This window comes from Prosopis cineraria, unplaced genomic scaffold (assembly GCF_029017545.1).
Source record: "Prosopis cineraria cultivar Desert tree isolate PC_DT_omini unplaced genomic scaffold, ASM2901754v1 PC10, whole genome shotgun sequence".
Lineage (NCBI taxonomy): Eukaryota > Viridiplantae > Streptophyta > Magnoliopsida > Fabales > Fabaceae > Prosopis > Prosopis cineraria.
The window spans coordinates 14,418,787-14,436,243 of record NW_026555341.1 but is presented as its reverse complement, the minus strand read 5'-3'; the positions used below and the strand labels follow the sequence as shown (position 1 = coordinate 14,436,243).

General features: G+C 35.1%; 2 protein-coding genes across 2 annotated transcripts; one reads left to right on the top strand and one right to left on the bottom strand.

The window, feature by feature from the left end:
* The first annotated feature begins 60 nt into the window (after positions 1 to 60).
* LOC129322259 (glycosyltransferase family 92 protein RCOM_0530710-like) lies at positions 61 to 2,523 on the top strand. The gene has a single exon (XM_054968454.1). The coding sequence runs from the start codon at positions 492 to 494 to the stop codon at positions 2,286 to 2,288; it is 1,797 nt and encodes a 598-aa protein (XP_054824429.1). The 5' UTR covers positions 61 to 491; the 3' UTR covers positions 2,289 to 2,523.
* Positions 2,524 to 2,666: 143 nt separating this feature from the next.
* Positions 2,667 to 9,778, bottom strand: LOC129322260 (protein COFACTOR ASSEMBLY OF COMPLEX C SUBUNIT B CCB4, chloroplastic-like). Its single transcript, XM_054968455.1, has 8 exons — positions 9,391 to 9,778; positions 8,579 to 8,678; positions 8,395 to 8,468; positions 7,831 to 8,015; positions 7,630 to 7,700; positions 6,585 to 6,668; positions 6,230 to 6,280; positions 2,667 to 2,714 (listed from the first exon to the last, which is right to left on the bottom strand). Exons 1-8 carry the CDS (start codon positions 9,732 to 9,734, stop codon positions 2,667 to 2,669), a joined length of 957 nt encoding a protein of 318 aa, XP_054824430.1. The 5' UTR covers positions 9,735 to 9,778.
* Between the last annotated feature and the right edge of the window lie 7,679 nt (positions 9,779 to 17,457).

The following is a 17,457-nucleotide window of genomic DNA, read 5'->3' as shown; positions in this document are numbered from 1 at the left end:
TTCTCTCTCTCTCTCTCTCTCTCTCTCTCTCCCCAAGACTCTTGCTTCTTTAATTTAATGCCTTTTTAATTTTTTTACCATCCATATTCCATCCCAACTATTTTATGCAATAAAATAATCCCAGAAAAGAAACACATTTGTCACCGCGTCACGCGCTGTCAACAGCGAATACGATGCCAGCAACACAACCCTGTCGACCTTTCCCAGTCACCACTCCAAGCCTCTCTCTCTCTCTCTCTCTCTCTCACTCTAATTCCACTCAACCGCACTTTCTTCAACTTTTCGCCTTTGAGGGTCTCAATTATCTCACGCGTACAGCTCTCTCCTACCCATTCCCTGTGTCTCCAGAACTTGTCGCCTTCTTCTTCTTCAACCTTGTCATCTCCCAGATCTTTGTATTTCGCGTCTTCCAGAATCCTTCTTCTGGTTCTTCTTCTACTTAAAGGTTGGATTTTTAACTCTTTCAGTGATTCAGACAGGACTGAGAAACAATGGATTCTGGGCAGCGCCGGAAGAAGAAGCGTGTCAGTACTGGTGCTTTCTCGCTGACCCGCTTCTTCTCCTTGAGGTCACTTCTTCTCTGCTTCTCCTTCTTCGTCTTCCTCTTCTTATCCTCCGATCGCTTCTCTATTTCTTCCTCACCGTTTCGCCCCGCCATTATTACCTCTCCCTTATCGCTTTTGTCCTCTTCTGCAAGTCGTTCGGTTCTCGATTTTTCTGACCCCAGATTGCTCCCCTTGAGAGTTGAAGATCGGATTGTTTTCCCTGACCATGTGGTTTTGATGGTGAGCAACAAATTTCTCCGGCAGAGTCCAGAATTGGAGTGTATATACTACAAGCTCTTCTTCAACGGTTCGACCGGCGAAGTTAATAACCAGCTCGCCGACGTTCTTACTCAGCCGGTGCTTTCCACGGACAACTACGATGAATTCAGATCCATCGTGAGGTGCCCAATTCCCCAGACGAACTACTCAGCTGCCGCCGTCGATTTGCGCCGGCGCGGGGAGATTGGTCGTAGGAGTTGGGATTCGCTGGTTAACCGGACTGCTCAGTCGTGGGACAAGGTGGTGTATGAAGCGATTTTGGATGGTAATACCACCGTTGTATTTGTAAAAGGATTAAATCTTCGACCTCACAAGATATCGGAGCCAAACCGATTCCTCTGCCACTTTGGGTTGAAGAATTTGGGCAAAGAAAATAACTTCTTGCTCACCACCAAAGCAGTTTCAGTTGCTCAGGAAGTGGTTAGGTGTTTGCTGCCACGGAGTATCAGAAACAGCCCAGAAAAGGCTCAGGGAATTCGGGTTACCGTCAGCCACTTGAGCGGCCATATAAGGCACCCGGTTCGCGAGCTCATGCCATCGGTGGCAAGAGTCCGCAGTTCAAGTCCTCGAGCTCAGAAGAGAAAAAGAAAGACAAAGAAGCATGAGCTGTGTGCTTGCACTATGGTGTGGAACCAAGCATCTGCGCTCAGAGAATGGATTATGTACCATTCCTGGCTTGGAGTTGAACGATGGTTCATCTATGACAACAACAGTGATGATGATATAGAGAAGGTTAGCCAGGAACTCGACCGTCAAGGGTATAATGTTAGCAGACAAACCTGGCCATGGATTAAGACTCAGGAAGCAGGCTTTTCTCACTGTGCTTTGAGAGCAAGAGATGAGTGCAAGTGGGTTGGATTCTTTGATGTCGATGAGTTCTTCTACTTCCCCAATGAATTTCATCACCAGTTCGGGAATGATATTCCTGGAGGGAACTCTCTGAAATCAGTGGTGGCAAATTTCTCATCATCAAATATTGCAGAAATAAGAACAGCTTGTCATAGCTTTGGTCCTTCTGGGTTGCGCTCACCGCCTAAACGAGGAGTGACTATAGGATACACATGCAGGCTTCAGAGCCCTGAGAGACACAAATCAATAGTGAGGCCAGATTTGCTTGACACTAGTCTTCTGAATGTGGTGCACCATTTTCAGCTGAGGAATGGATACACGTATCAGAACATGCCTGAAGGTACTGCTATAATAAACCACTACAAATATCAGGTGTGGGAGACCTTCAAAGCCAAGTTCTTCAGAAGGGTTGCTACCTATGTGGTTGACTGGCAAGAAGACCAAAACAAGGGATCAAAGGATAGAGCACCAGGGCTAGGAACAGAGGCCATTGAACCACCAAACTGGCGGCGGCAATTTTGTGAGGTTTGGGATACTGGCTTGAAGGATTTCCTTCTGTCTTATTTTGCCGATCCTGCAACAGGGGTTCTACCTTGGGAAAGGTCATTCATATAAAGTAAGGGGACACTAATCTATCAGGGTCGTCGGGTACCCTTGTAAAGCACAATAATCATAGCAACAGGCATTCATTCTTTTCATTGTTTTTGGGGCGGATTTTAGGCAACAGAAATTTTGTTTCTTTCCTTTCTTTCACTTGATTAATGACTTCTATAAACATGAAACATACTTCACAGTTCTCACACAGTTGTATATTAGCAGCAATATGAATGGATTCCTTTTTCCCTCTTCATTTTTTCACTCCTCTCCAGCTGAGTAATCCTTGTTTGTTTCTTGTCATCCATTAACCCTGAAATTTTGATGCGGGCTAAAACAAGATTATTATCAATGACCGAACGAAAATGGTTATTACAAAGCTCTGCAGCAAAAAACAAGTCAAAGGTCTTTTCTGCACGTCTTGAGGGTTTCTATCATTTGACAGACCTAAAGGCAACAAAGGACACGTCCAGGAAACAATGAAAACATAAGGTATTGGCAGATACACTCGTACACAACTTATATCAAGATTACCATCTTTTAAAGAATAATAGGAGCATGATTAGGGTTAAAAAAAAACAAAAACAATAACAGAGAGCAACAGGTGCTAAACATTTATGGGAAGGTGATAGGTTCCAAGATGATTAAACAAAAATAAAGAAAATCAATTTCTATTAACATATGAAATTAAAATCTAACTTTATAATATTAATAAGAAAACATAGAACTTATAATAAATATATCAAAATGATATAAAACAAGAATTTGTTCTATACTTTTCTTAGTAGTCATGGTTAGGAGAATCTTCAAAGGGCCAAGAGTCTCAAAAGTATGTTTATTTATGGTATGTCTGCTTCTAAGTTGCTAAGGATATTTATAATGCTAAATACAATTCAAAATAATAAATAAAATCTAGATAACTAGATAATTAAATAAAATTAAATAAAGTCTTCTAAAATCTATATCTATATAAAATACTAAATAAAATCTAAAGAACTAAATACATGAATAAAATCTAAATAACTAAATATCTAGATAAATATATAGATATCTAAATCAATATCTAAATATCTATATAAAATCTAGCTAACTAAATACCTAAATAAAATTTAAACAATATTATTAAATATAAAATATCTAAAATAAAATAAAAATACTATTTATTTATAATATCTATCTTCTCAGATCACCTATTACTTTGGAACTCTATCAGGAGGGTAAATTTTTAGGTTAAGGGTATTTTTATTCCTAAAGTGTACACAAAAGTACACAAATGATTTTAAATTTAACTTAAAATCAATTTTATTCTTTAACTTTAAAAATTTGGAACTTGTTTAAAACTATTTTCATTTTATTAATCTAAAAATTGATGTTTTGTAAAACATGTTTTGAGAAAAAAAAATAATAAAAATATATGCTTTTCTTATTCTTCTTTGTTCTACAGAACAATAAGCCCAAAATAATATTTTATTTTTTATTTTTAAAAACACTTTTTGAAAACATGTTATTAAATAAATTTTTTATTTTTTTATTCTCAAAAATAAAAACTGTTCTCATAATAAGTTACCAAATAAATCCTTTATCTTTTGTGCCCTTAACGTTTTTTTTTCTTAAGTGGGTCCCAAATTGAATTTTTAAATATTTTATATTATAAAATATCTGATAGGAGGTCTTACAATTCATTACTAATATTTTTTATAATATAAAAAAATATTACTCTCTCTCCCCCTTCCTCTCTTCGTACTCTCCCTCTCTCCTCTCTTCCTCTCTCTTCTTCATCTTCCTCTCTATCTTTGATTTAAGAATCAACGCCATTGAACCAGACCAAGCTAAGCAACATGAAGGCCTTAGAACCTCCTACTGGCTCCAACAAAATTGAAGCATAAGAGCCCTGATTTCATGCTCTCCCTTCTCCCATCAAGGGTGAGCGCTCTTTTCCACAAGGAGCTTCGATTTAAGTATGCCATTGCCAGGAGCAAGAGGAAGCCAAAAGTTAAGCAGAGGAATCCAATGACTAGGAGTGAGCATCGATTCAATTCGATTTCAAAATATGCAAAGCCAATCGATCAAATAATATTAAAAATAAAAACCGAATCGAACCGAACAAATCAATCAAACTGAATAAGGAATAATTCAATTCGATCGGTTAATTATATTTTTGATTTTATATTGGACTATTAAAATTGGGCCCATTTTAAATATTAAAACAAACAACACTATAAAATTAGACCTTTTTTTCTATTTGTTTTTTAAATATGAGCCTATTTTAATTACACTCATATGACATAAAATCCAAATATTATAAAAGTGTGGATAATCAAATAAATAATTTATAAAAAATAGGGTTGAGAGTGATTGACTGAAATAGGATTTTAAGTGATGTTATTATTTTTTATTCTTTATTAAAATAAAAAATAAAAATAAAATAAAATAATTTATAAATTAAATATAACTTATAAATTATATATAATTTAATCGATTCGGTCTATTTAATTTTAAATTTTACTAACCGAATTGAACCAATCAATCGAAATATTTAAAATAAAAAAATTGAATCGAACCAAAAAATTAAATAGACCAAATCAAATAAACAAAATTCGATTCGATTCGATTTGATTTTTGATTTTGCTCATCCCTACCAATGACACCTCCCTGACCACGCCACCCCTTTTTGACGAGCTCGCCTGATATCACTTAAAACTTGAAGATGTAAAACTTGGATGAGCTTTATGTAGTTAGAGTAGTTTAATTAGGCAAGCTTGGTGTTAGAGGCGTAAAACTTGAAGGCATATTGTTGGACGATGGGCCAAAAGATGAGGATAGAAAGGTTGAGATGATAATGAAGGTGATGAGGAGCTTCCAGAAGAATTCAAAAAGGTAGCAATAGCAGCTTCTGCTACAACAATAACAAAGGTGGGGTTTCTTGGCTGGAGGAAAAACTCGTGGTTTTTGTGGATGGCGACATCAATGTGGCACGCTTCGACAAGCCCACCAACAACACGTGCAAGGCCTACACCAATGATGTGGTCAACAGTAGAGTCCTCATCAAGTTCACTTGCTGTAACTGCTCATAGGTAGGACTCTTCACCAGAGTTCATAGTCAAGCTTTTCAAATATGGGAAGCTGAAAACGAACAACTTGTGTTCATTGGGTATTGCATGAGTTTACAGGCATGAGTTGATGAGCAAGTACTGATTTAGTGAGGAGTGGGAGAGAATCAGAGAACCACCATGGATGTTGCAGAAGGCATGAAGATCACTGAGAGGGAAGAGATTGGGACAAAAAAATCTTAAAAAAATAATGGCAAGGCCCGCTTAAATATTTTATAATAAAAAATATTAAAAAATTTAAATGCGAGACTCACTTAACAAAAGATAATGTCAGGGGCACGGAAGATCAAATTTTTAAAATTAAGGGATAAAATTAATCTCAAATTGAGTTTAGGATCATCTGTGAACTTTTGCACACACTTCAGAGACAAGAATGACCCTTAATCTTAAATTTTTCCCTCTATTGTACTAATTTTGGAACCTGGAATGCTGATGTTCATCATCGGAAGTGGTACTCTAGTTGAAGGTATATTAAATGTAAATATACTATTTTAACGAACTACAATACTCAATTTCTACTTTCTTCATATTATTGCATCTTGCAAGGGGACAACTGATAGAGCATGATAAATTTCTAAATTCCCCGTATGCAGTAGATATTAGTTACAAACGTCTCTAGGAAACCATATCCTTGGACATTACTACATATAAATACTATGAATGATTACAAATCATGGTAAAACCACCTGCTGTATGTCTCTGCGTGTGTTGTTGGTAAGTATGCGGATGCTAAAATCAATCAACTACATAAACAAAATATCGAAATATGCATTGCATGCTCCCACCCACCAAAAAAAAAAAAAAATTCAGTACCTCTCAATTATTCAATCTTGTAAGTTGGAGCTGCCTTACATGTTTTGCAAGGGTAGAATCCAGCTTTTCTCCAATAAGAGTAATCCAAGCCTGTAATCATTTTATGTCACTAATCATGCAAGTAACTGAGTTTGATCACTGGAATATGTTATAGGCATATATTCGGTGCCAAGCCTACACTTATGCTGATAGCATTAGTATGTCTTGAAGACGGATAATTTGAAACTTGACAACTTCAAGTACCATAATTCTATAATCCCAAATATTTTGGATTTCAACTATTAAGATGTTAAATTCTACAGCATAACATGCCGCACTTGCATACAAAGATTGGAGCAATTTTGACAAATCTATATATCCTCGGAATGAGGACAAAAATGCTAAGCAACCATACCTGGTCAGAAGTAGTGAAACCTCGTATTGTGTCACCACCAATAATTGCAATTCCTTTATCTCCAAGTGGTTGCAAAATTACTGCCTAGAAACATGATAACTCTGTCGGTAAAAATGGAAAAAAAGTTCATATAAATAATTATGAGATGTAAAATGTTTATAATGTATATACTTATTTTTAAATTTATTTTATAATATATACATATTTCTTGCAAATTTGCCCACTGGTATTATTTTTCCAATGCTCATAAGGTATAACTATATATAACCGATAACTTAAAAATATTATTTAAATTAAAAAATGCAAAGATTAAAAACACACACACACAACTGGTTTGAACCACGAAACTACTGGGTTTATTGGTTTTGACCAGTTCATAATTGGTTCCACTGATTGTATTTTGACGTGGTTCACCCTTGGCCGGAAAAGTTTAGTAACCGGTTTACCAATTTTGTGGCGTGACTAGTTGGTCTAGTGCCATTATTTATACACCAATCTTTTACTGTTAGGGAGCCCCAGCAAATACCTCGTGGTCACTTCAAAACACAAGGAAATCTAGGGTCAAGTTAGTTTCTTCAAAATGTCTTTAAACCAAGGCCGACGACAAACACATTTGCCTATGTAAACTGCTTATTCGAGCTTTTTCCTTTCTTTGTATCCTCCGTTTAAAGGCAATACATACCAATGACAAATGTGACATCGATAATTATTCTTTAAAAAAAGGAATTTTGACAACCAAAGAACATTCTGATGCCAAAGTAGAGCTGCAGTCATTGAAGTTACAAGATGTATGTTTGCTCCAAATCGCCATTTTAGCTTAATTCAATTAAAATGGTCAACCCCCATAAATATTGTCAGCCTGTTGAGAGACAAGTGATTATATAAACTGATTCCTGAATCTTTTACTCTTTTAAAATGTCAATGCTTAAGAAATATGTTGACTCATTAACTGAGATAGAACACAATTTAAAAGGACTTGCATGGAAATCTGTCAGGTTGAGAGGAAAGGCAGTGAAATGGCACACTTTAAGATATAACACGATACCTGAGTGTTTGAAGGCAAAAATGGCAGCTCAGATTTCCCAGGATAAAGAGATAGGTTGGCCAAGTAACTCTCTGCACATTTAGATAAGACTTGGTTATGATTCACTTTAACACGCATCTCCCTGAATAATAATTAACTTAGTTAACAGTCAACTATGATATGTAATATACAGTTAATGATGGTTCATTGTCACAAACATACGAGCTCCAGATTTTATAACACCCTGATATAGAGTTCCTTGCATCAATTTATTGGCATCTACATTAACGGCCTCCCCATTCCTTGAAGAAGCTTCTGCTGCGCAACCAATTTGAAGCACACAAATGTTCTCATAAACGATAACAAGTGACCTGCAGCGTGTGACACCTGACAGAGATTCCCACACCCTGAGAATATAAACCATCAGTAGAGGAAGCACTTAAGCAATACAATCCTTGCTTGCACATGAATTTTTCCTCTGGCGCATAAATCAAGATTACATTTTGTGTTATTTTTAAAGTCATTAACATCACATGTAGAAGACCTTACTATAATTTCTAATGACATCACATGTAACATCATCACACATCAATATATAAAATACAGTTTTTTTATTCATTCATTTTCCATTTTCAAATTAGCAGTTCAATAAAAAGGGATATGAAGGCCATATTGTCAAATCAACAATGTTGGATTGAACTCCTCCACAGAAGCAGAATGCACTTGGGTCGACAGGAAGAAGTATCAATGCAAATGAAGTTGACAAGTGTAAATAATGTACATTACCAGAGCAACTCACTAACTGCATAATCAGGGAGACGAGTACACACCCTCTTACATTCAACTCCTTGCGGATTTACCTATATAAGCATAACAGGAAGTAAAGTTTTGAATGCAAAATTAAGATACATATTAATTAAGTCAACAAGAGGGGGATGAAGCACTTAAAATCTAGATGCAAAGAGCTCACCGTAGTTATAGATTTGGGTCTTATAGACAGCCACACCAGACCAGTTAAGATATTGGTGACAGCCAATGCTACAGTCAAGAGATCCGCTCTAGATTGCGAACTGCAGAGTATTGATTGCTTAAGTGCCAATTAGAACAAGTAACTCAAAGATGTCTAAATATACATGATCTGTTAGCATACTTCCACCAAGGTAGTAAAGCCTTTCAACATTCGATAATAGAATACCCCATAACTCATATATCACGCAATGAAAGGTTAGTGGCTTTTATGGTATTACCTATCATTGCAAGTCACATTACACTTACAACATTAGGAATTCACTTAACTAAGTACAGTTCTTCAATCTTACTCCTCGAAGATTAATTGGCTACCATGCTGAATTTTAGATTCCAAGCATATAATTAGGATGTAAATGGTGGTTTGGTTAGGTTAATGATATTTTAACAATGTGGTGTAAATACGGAGCTGCAATATACTGCAGGTAGATGAATGTAAAGTGACCAAATGAAGGAGATAATTTGATATGTATTTTCAATGTATGATAAAGAAAGCAAAAGGAAGAAAAATGGATTTGCTCGTAGAAATTAGAAACTAGGCTTTACACTATGTTAATGAAAATTTTGTTACCGTTAATCCGAATTATTCAACGCTAAATTTCGCTTTATTCTAGTAGGAAGCACTCGTGATGGCACACTGGCACTCCTAGTAAACTAATTCAAACAATACAAATTTAACATACCAACATTGATTGCGGCAACTGTTAAATGACAACGTAAACTACAAAACCCCAACTTCAAAATAAAATTGGGAACCTGCTAGCATCAGCAACAGGAGCGATGCCATAAAGGGCACGATTAAAGAAAACGACCAAGAGGGAGGCGCCGCCAACGTAGATGGGCAAGGTACGAACGGTATCGTCGTTCTGGGAGACCCAATCGGCGACCCAGTCTCGTTTGGGCTTGGGAACTCTGTAATTATGTTTGGAATTGGCGATTGGAGAATTGGAGGAAGAAGAAGTGGAAGATGAAACCCGGAAGCGGAGCGAGAAAGTAGGAGGAAGAGAAGGGAACGGTGAGGAAGAATTTGGGGTGGATGGACAGAGATTGCGAGTAAGGAATGGACACCTGAGCAGACTTCCCGCTTCCATCGAAGTCATGCGCTTTGCATTTCAGGATGTTGCTTACAGATGGATAAACCGCTTTCAAAACTCAAAATGAATTACAAACTATAAAAAAAAGCTTTACTAAATAACACTCTTTATTAACCCCCTTGGGTTAATAACACACTTTATAGTAACACAAGGTATTTGTTGCCTAGACCCAATTATCTAATAAATAAATGAATATCTAGAAATATTATTTTGAAGAACTAACATTAATCAATACTTCTTTCGATTCTTATTATAGGACACTTTCAATATTTTACATATCTTAAAAAAATTTAATTTTTTTTTGGTATCATAAAAAAGGAGATGCACTTTAATAATACAATTATATTAAATACCTTTTTTTAATCAAAAAAAGTGAAATTGAAAAAAATAGTTTAATTATTATAAAGTGTCCTATATTTTAGATAAAAAATTACTTCTAAAATATGTCTTATAAATAAGATCGGAGGGATTATTTTCTACACTCCCCCTCAAGATAGAACCAAAAATATTTATGGTTCCTAACTTTGTTAACATTCTCTCATACCCAATTTACCTAAGGCTTTAGTAAAAATATTTGCTTGTTGATTTGAAGAAGACACATGGTGTAATTTAATCAACCCTTTATTAAGCTTCTCATAAACAAAATAGCAATCAATTTCAATATGCTTCGTCCATTCATGAAATACCAAATTCAAAGCAATTTTAATTGCTACTTTGCTATCACAATGTATTAGAATAGGAAGAGGATTCCCAACCTTCAAGTCTTTCAATAAACCAACCAACTACGTAATCTCTAAAATGGTACTTCTTAATGCCCTGTGTTCAACTTCTATTGAAGAACATGAAACTGTTGTTTGCTTCTTTGACTCACATACAATGTGCGCTCCTCCCATCTTAATGATATACCTTGTGACAAACCTTTAAGTGTTTACACATGCTCCCTAGTCAGAACTTGAATATCCTTCAAGCATCACCCCTCCACCAAAAGGAAAGAAAGTGCCTTGACTAGGATCTTTCTTCAAATGTTTAACTGCATTCATAGTTGCCTTTATATGCGATTTTCTAGGACTACTCATATATTGACTCAACATCTGCATAATGAAACTCAAATCTGGACGAATCATAGTCAAATACAACATTTCACCAATCAATCATCTATATCTAGTTGCATCAAGCAGAAGAGGATCTTTCTCCCGCTTTCTAGGTTCATTGTACAACTTTAAACATTGAGCCATAGGAATATTCCTTGGCTTAGCAGCACTCAACCCAGTACTAGCAATCATATCTAAATCATGCTTCCTTTGGTTTAAGATAACTCCTTTTTTTTATTTAACTATTTCTAGTCCTAGGAAATATTTCAAAGAACCTAGATCTTTCATTTTGAAGTTACTATGAAGATAATCTTTTGTTTCTTGAATAAAGGAATCAAAATTTCCAATAATAAGTAAATCATCTACATAGGCCATATTAAAACTAAATCATTATCCTTTTGTTTATAAAATATGGGGTCGTCATGTTTGCTCTATGTAAGACCTCCAGCAACTAAAGGTTTAGATAATTTTAAGTTCTACTGCCTTGATACTTGTTTTAGTCCATATAAAGATTTTATAAGTTTACACATTTTTTTCTCTCTATTTTTAGCAAAACCTTGAGGGAATTTTCATAAAACCTTTTTCAGTTAAGTCCCCTTGTAAAAATGCATTATCCACATCTATTTGACACATACTATATTTATTTTTAACAGTTAAAGACAAACACAATCCTAATAGTGGTCATCTTCACTACAGGAGTCAAAGTAATCCACTCCTTTAACTTGACTATATCCTTTTGTAACTAACCTAGGTTTTAATCTGTTTAAGGTGCCATTAGCATTATACTTCTTCTTAAAAATCCATCAATACCATATAACTTTCTTACCAGTAGGAAGGTCAACTATCTCCCGAGTTTTATTTCTCTCTAAGGCATTTATTTCATTTTTCAGTGCCTCTAGCCACCTACTATCTGTGACTACCTCTTCAGAAGTATTTGATTCTATGATCTCATCAGCGCACATTAAAAAATCCTTATAAGAAGATGATATATTAGTGTAGCAAACACTATGTTGAATAAGGTACACAATTTTCTTTTTGGTTTTAGATTCAACACTATTTAAATGAGCTAGTTTAATGCAATCATAATCTTTAAGCCAAACTGGGGGTTTTTTTATACGTAATAGGACATGATAATGGTGGTTCAGTGTGAGAATGTAAATCAAAATCATTAGGAATCACATAATCATTGAAACTATCAATTTGTAAACTAAAATTATGTGAACTAAGATCAAGCTGATTCTGTGCATTATGGTTAGTAACAAAATCAGAAGAAGAATTATCTAAAGTAATATCAGAATGAATAGGAGCAAAGTCAATAACTTGATAATTATCAAATAGAGTATTAAATAGGAAAGGATGTGGAGTTTTATCTAGAGAATCTCCTTTTTGATTCGAATTCATTAAGGCCTCATCCTTATAAGGGAATTTATTTTCAAGAAAAATAACTTCTCTACTGATTAATATTCTAACTTCCACAACATTATAAAAGAGGTACCCTTTTTAACTATTAGGATATATTAAGAAGATAGAAGATTCAAACCTAGGGTGAAATTTGTCTATTCTATTTCATTTTTTTCATATAAGCTAAACATCCAAAAATCCATAAATGACTCAAGTTAGGTTGTCTTTCATACATCATATCATATGGAGTCTTGTAGTTGATAACCATAGAAGGTGCCTTATTGATTAGATAAATGGTAGCTCTAATACTTTCCCTCTAGAACTTAATTGGAATATTAGCTTGAAACATAGAACATGAAACGAAGCATGGCCTAACCTAAGGTGTCTAAGTTTATTAATAGATATAGAAGAATTACAAATAGGAATGTCAGTCTCTTCAATAATGTGACGTGCATAATCTATTTTACTAGTTGTCCTAATGCTCCATTGTAAAGATCCTATATAACACACATATCAAAAAAGAAAGCAACAATACAATTGTATTATGAGGTGAGACATGAGATGAAAACTAAATCATAATAAATTTTAGGCACATAAAGTACATTTTACAGGACTATATTATCATACAATGTGATGGATCCTTTATGTGTGACAACTAGTATTTCTCCATTTATGATATGTATCTTTATAAAGGTTTTAATATACTCAGTGTATTTATAACAAAAAAATTTAATGAACTAACAACAAGTGCAGTAGCCCTTTAATCCAATAACCAGTGTGCTTTATGCATGTTTGAAATAGGTGCAATTGAATTTGTACTGGATAAAATGTTGTAAATTGAACCTAATGACTCTTTCGAGTCATTTGTATTTACAACACCACTAGGGATGGATTTGGTATCCTTGCCCAATATTTTGAGGATAATGTCATAGTCTTGTTAAGAAAGGAGCTGACATTCTTATAACTAAATTGGAGTTGAATTAGTAGGAGGGCGTGTGGTTGATTTATTGATCTTGAGTGCCTCTCCCTTTGCCAAAGCTTGATGGGAATCCTACCAGATGATAGCAATTATCTTTTTTTATGGCCTAGGTTATGATAGTATGTATACTCTTTAGATAAACTTGCTCATCCTCGTCCTTTATTAAACCTACCACACCCTCTAGCAATCGTGGCAAAGCCTTTAGTACTCAGCCTATGAGGAGGAACTGCATTTCTTCTTGACAAACCAGTGAGTAGGCCTGATTGACTGTCGAGAGAGGATTCATCAATAAGATCTGACTTTGAATGTGTTGATATATTGAGTTGAGCCTCATTATTTAACAATCTCTTATGTTTAACTAACTAAATACTGTAGATAAAGATAGTTAACTTTACTACATTGCTCTTTCCTCTGTGAGAGCTTTCCTCTCCTATCGTGAGAGCTATTTTCTCTTTTTACGAGAGTGCCCTCTTTCATCTCTTTGAGAGCAGTGTTCCCTTTTGCTCTATTCTCTTACTTTTCCATCCTTCCTCTCCTCTTCTTCCTTGATGAGCATTTCTTTTTAACTCTCTCTATGATCAATATGGATAACAGCAACTTGAAAGGTCTTGGGAACTCGATTTCTAGCGAAAATTTGGCAAACAATGCAATCATCCTTTGCTGGGAAATGAATGAAGAAGTCCAATCCTTAATAGGTAAGCTTATTGCTCAAAAACCCCAAAACAAAGCAACCATCAAGAACTTAATCAATAAAGCTTGGTCTATATGAGGTAAGTTCTCTATTAAAGATGCTGGTGATAACCTTTTCTTGTTTAACTTCGAAAGGAAGAAGGAACTCTTAAGGATCCTTAGGGATCAACTATGGATTATTTAAGGCTTTATCCTCTGCTTGCGTGAACTACAACCCTTTATGATTGTGAAAGAAACCCAGTTTGATGGTTGTCTATTTTAGATCCAAATACATGGAATCCTTATAGCTGGCATGGTTCACAAGAATATTCTCCTGCTCGATAACAAAATAGGTAGGGTTTCAGCTTATGAAGAACCTAGGAGCTAAGGTAGTATTAATCATTGTTTTTTACAAATCAAAGTTTCCATCTCACTTAATCGTCCCCTTATAGATGGCTTGTAGGTGGCAAGACCTGATAGATCAAGTTCATAGGTGTCGATCAAATATGAAATATTTCTTATAGTTGTAGTAGATTTGGCCATAGCAATAGAACATGCGAGTTTGATCAGTGTTGGTTTGAAAAAGATCCTTCAAACTATGGAGGCTGGATTGGCTCGTCTTATTAGAAGCCGATGGCCAAAACTATCAACGTCTCAAAATTAGGGGATATTTTAGAATTGGAAGGCAGTCCGAGGATGGCGTGCAATAATGATGAAAAACGGAAGCGTGTGTTTGGTAGTACCCACAAACATTCTTTTTTTGATTCACCCTAAGTCAATATAAAAATTCCTCATTTAGGCAAGCACAATGCTGGATGCCGCAGCTCTAATGAGGCAAGAAATGAATCATGAAAAAAAATACTCAAGCTCTCTATCTCTCTTTAAGAAAAAATAAAACCTCAGAGTCAACTCTTCAGGGTGGCACCTCTTTACCTTTATGGGCCAACTCTACCAAGCCTAGTTTCTTAGATAAGGCTTAATCTACCTGCCTCAGTTTTGACATAATTATTGGGCCTGACATATCTATAAACTCTAATGGAAAAGAACTAAGTTCAAGCCCTATAATCTCTAATGCTATGGAGTCTACCAATACTAAATATTTTGTTAAACTACCCCCAAAAGATGAACCAACCCCCATCCCACTCTCTATGCCCCTTGAATCACCTATAATTATTAAAGAAGATCTTGTGAAATAGCTTGAAAAGGTCAATCTCAAGCATCCAATAGGGGATGATAGGCCTTCACTTGATCTTAAGAGATTAAGGAGACTTGATTGCAACACATTGATCAAATACAATCCTGTTAAAGAGGTAATTTCTAATCCTAATTGCAAATTCTTTAAAGGTAAAGGTCCTATGAAATCTAAGGGATGTAATAAGCAAAATTTAAAGGCGATTAAGATAAACTTTAATGCACTTGCTGAAGTACCAATCTTAAGGGAACTCCCTAACCTAATCATTTTCTCTACTCTTGCTCTGTCTATAGCAAGTGAATGGCTTGGTGGCTCACCTTCAAAGGCTACTAGTTATCAATGAGTCTCCTTGCATGGAATTGTCAGGGTATAAAGGCTACCTTGATTGAGAGTTATATCAAATTTCTCCATCACAAACATAAGCCCTCCATTGTCTTTCTCTTAAAAATGAAAATGAAATACAACAAAATCGAGCGCCTTTGCTATAAATGTGGTTTTGATTTAGGCATTTTTCTTAACCCATAAGGACGCTCTGATGATCTCTATCTCTAGTGGTCTTCCACTATCTTTATTAATGTTCACACAATTACTAGCAACTTCTTCCATACCACTATCAGCAATGGTTTATTCCACACTAAGTGCCTATGTACGTTTGTTTATGGCCCACCAAAAGAAGAATTGAAGAACTATTACTAGAACCAAATGTATCAACTAAAACTTAGGGAAAATCTTCCCTAGATTTTCCTAGGAGACTTTAATGAACTACTCAACTGCTATAAAAAATAAAGGGGCCACCCTTTCCTCCCTAAGTCATCTGAACTTTTTTATTTTTTCATGAACTCATATGGTATAATAGACTTAGAGTATAGTAGGCCCCAATTTACTTAGGCTAACAATCAGGAAGAGGTTGGTTTCATTTTGGAATAGCTTGACCAAGTAGTATGCAATATCAACTGGAGAGAGAAATATCATAATGCCTTATTAATTGTCTTAGATCTTGTGGGCTCCGATCACTCTCCACTTCTATTGAAGATTGACTCTAAAGAGAAGAAAGCTCCTAAATGGTTTCATTTTGAGCTTTTTTAGCTTAATCATCCTGAACTCTTGTATGTCATCAAAGATAATTAGGATTCACTCAACTTAAAACAGCAATAAGGTATTTCTTAGTTTAATAGTAACCTCTCTAGAACTAGAGATGCTTTACTAAAATGAAGCAAATGGCACTTTAGCAATAGTGCTATAATCATAAGCCAAATTCTTCTTCATCTTCGATAGTGCTATGGGGGGATTGGTCTGATAACAAGGCTAATTTGGCACGAGACTTGAAGCGTGAACTTGAAATTTTATGGGATAAGGAGGAAAAATATTGGTTTCAAAGATCAAGAGTTAATTGGAGCAAATAGGGAGACAAAAATTACCGCTTTTTCCATATGAGAAAAACTTGTAAAAGGATGAAGAACACTATCCAAAGCTTAAAGGGGCAGATAGGGACTGAAATGACTCTCAAATCGAGATTAGCAGACAATTTAAAAATTTCTACTCAGTTCTTTTTGAATCTATGGGTTGAAGGAATTTTGATAGAGTACTCAAATATGTTGACCGTCTAGTCATCGATACAGACAATGATTTTTTAACTTAGCCATTCTCTCCTAAAGAGATCAAGCATGCATTATTTGACCTTGAAAGTACTAAGGCTCAAGGTCTTGATAGATATTTAGTTATGTTCTATCATAAAGCTTGGCCTATTGTGGGTACTCAAATTTGCTCAATGGTTAATGACTTTTTTCACGTTGATATTTCTCTTTGGGGTCTCAATGAAACTGACTTAGTTCTAATTCTAAAAGTTGAAATTCCAGAATCTATCTACCACTATAGACTCATAAGCCTTTGTAATTTTTCTTATACGATCTTCTCGAAACTAATTTTATGTTGAATGAAAACTATTCTACCATATATCATCAGTGAAAATCAAAGAGCCTTTGTTTAAGGATGTGTGATTCAAGACAATATTTTCATTATTCATGAATTATTTCATTATCTAAAAACAAAAAATGGGAAATATCTTGAGGCGGCTATAAAAATTGACATGAACAAGGCTTTTAACTAGGTTAAATGGGATTTTCTCAATTCTATCTTATTAAAGCTCGGCTTCTCTCATCATTGGTTTCGTAAAATAATACTATGTATCTCCTCAATCAAGTTTAATCTCAAGCTTTTTGGTAGGAATGTTATGGATGTTACTCCCTAAAGAGGGCTTTGGTAAGGGGACCCTCTCTCCCCTTACCTCTTTATCATTGTGGCTAATGTTTTATCCAAGATGCTCATCAAATCTGTAGATAACAAGTTAATTAACAGCATCAGACCAACCAAGCACTATCCTAGTCTTACTTACTCCTT

What these genes read in the sequence shown, in the direction of transcription:
- LOC129322259 (XM_054968454.1), top strand. Translation starts at nt 492, where the DNA reads ATGGATTCTGGGCAGCGCCGGAAGAAGAAGCGTGTCAGTACTGGTGCT.
- LOC129322260 (XM_054968455.1), bottom strand. Translation starts at nt 9,734, where the DNA reads ATGACTTCGATGGAAGCGGGAAGTCTGCTCAGGTGTCCATTCCTTACT. An exon ending in CCTGTTGCTGATGCTAGCAG is followed by an intron (nt 8,679 to 9,390) that starts GTTCCCAATTTT and finishes AATACTCTGCAG; the next exon opens with TTCGCAATCTAGAGCGGATC. An exon ending in GTTTCACTACTTCTGACCAG is followed by an intron (nt 6,281 to 6,584) that starts GTATGGTTGCTT and finishes AAATGATTACAG; the next exon opens with GCTTGGATTACTCTTATTGG.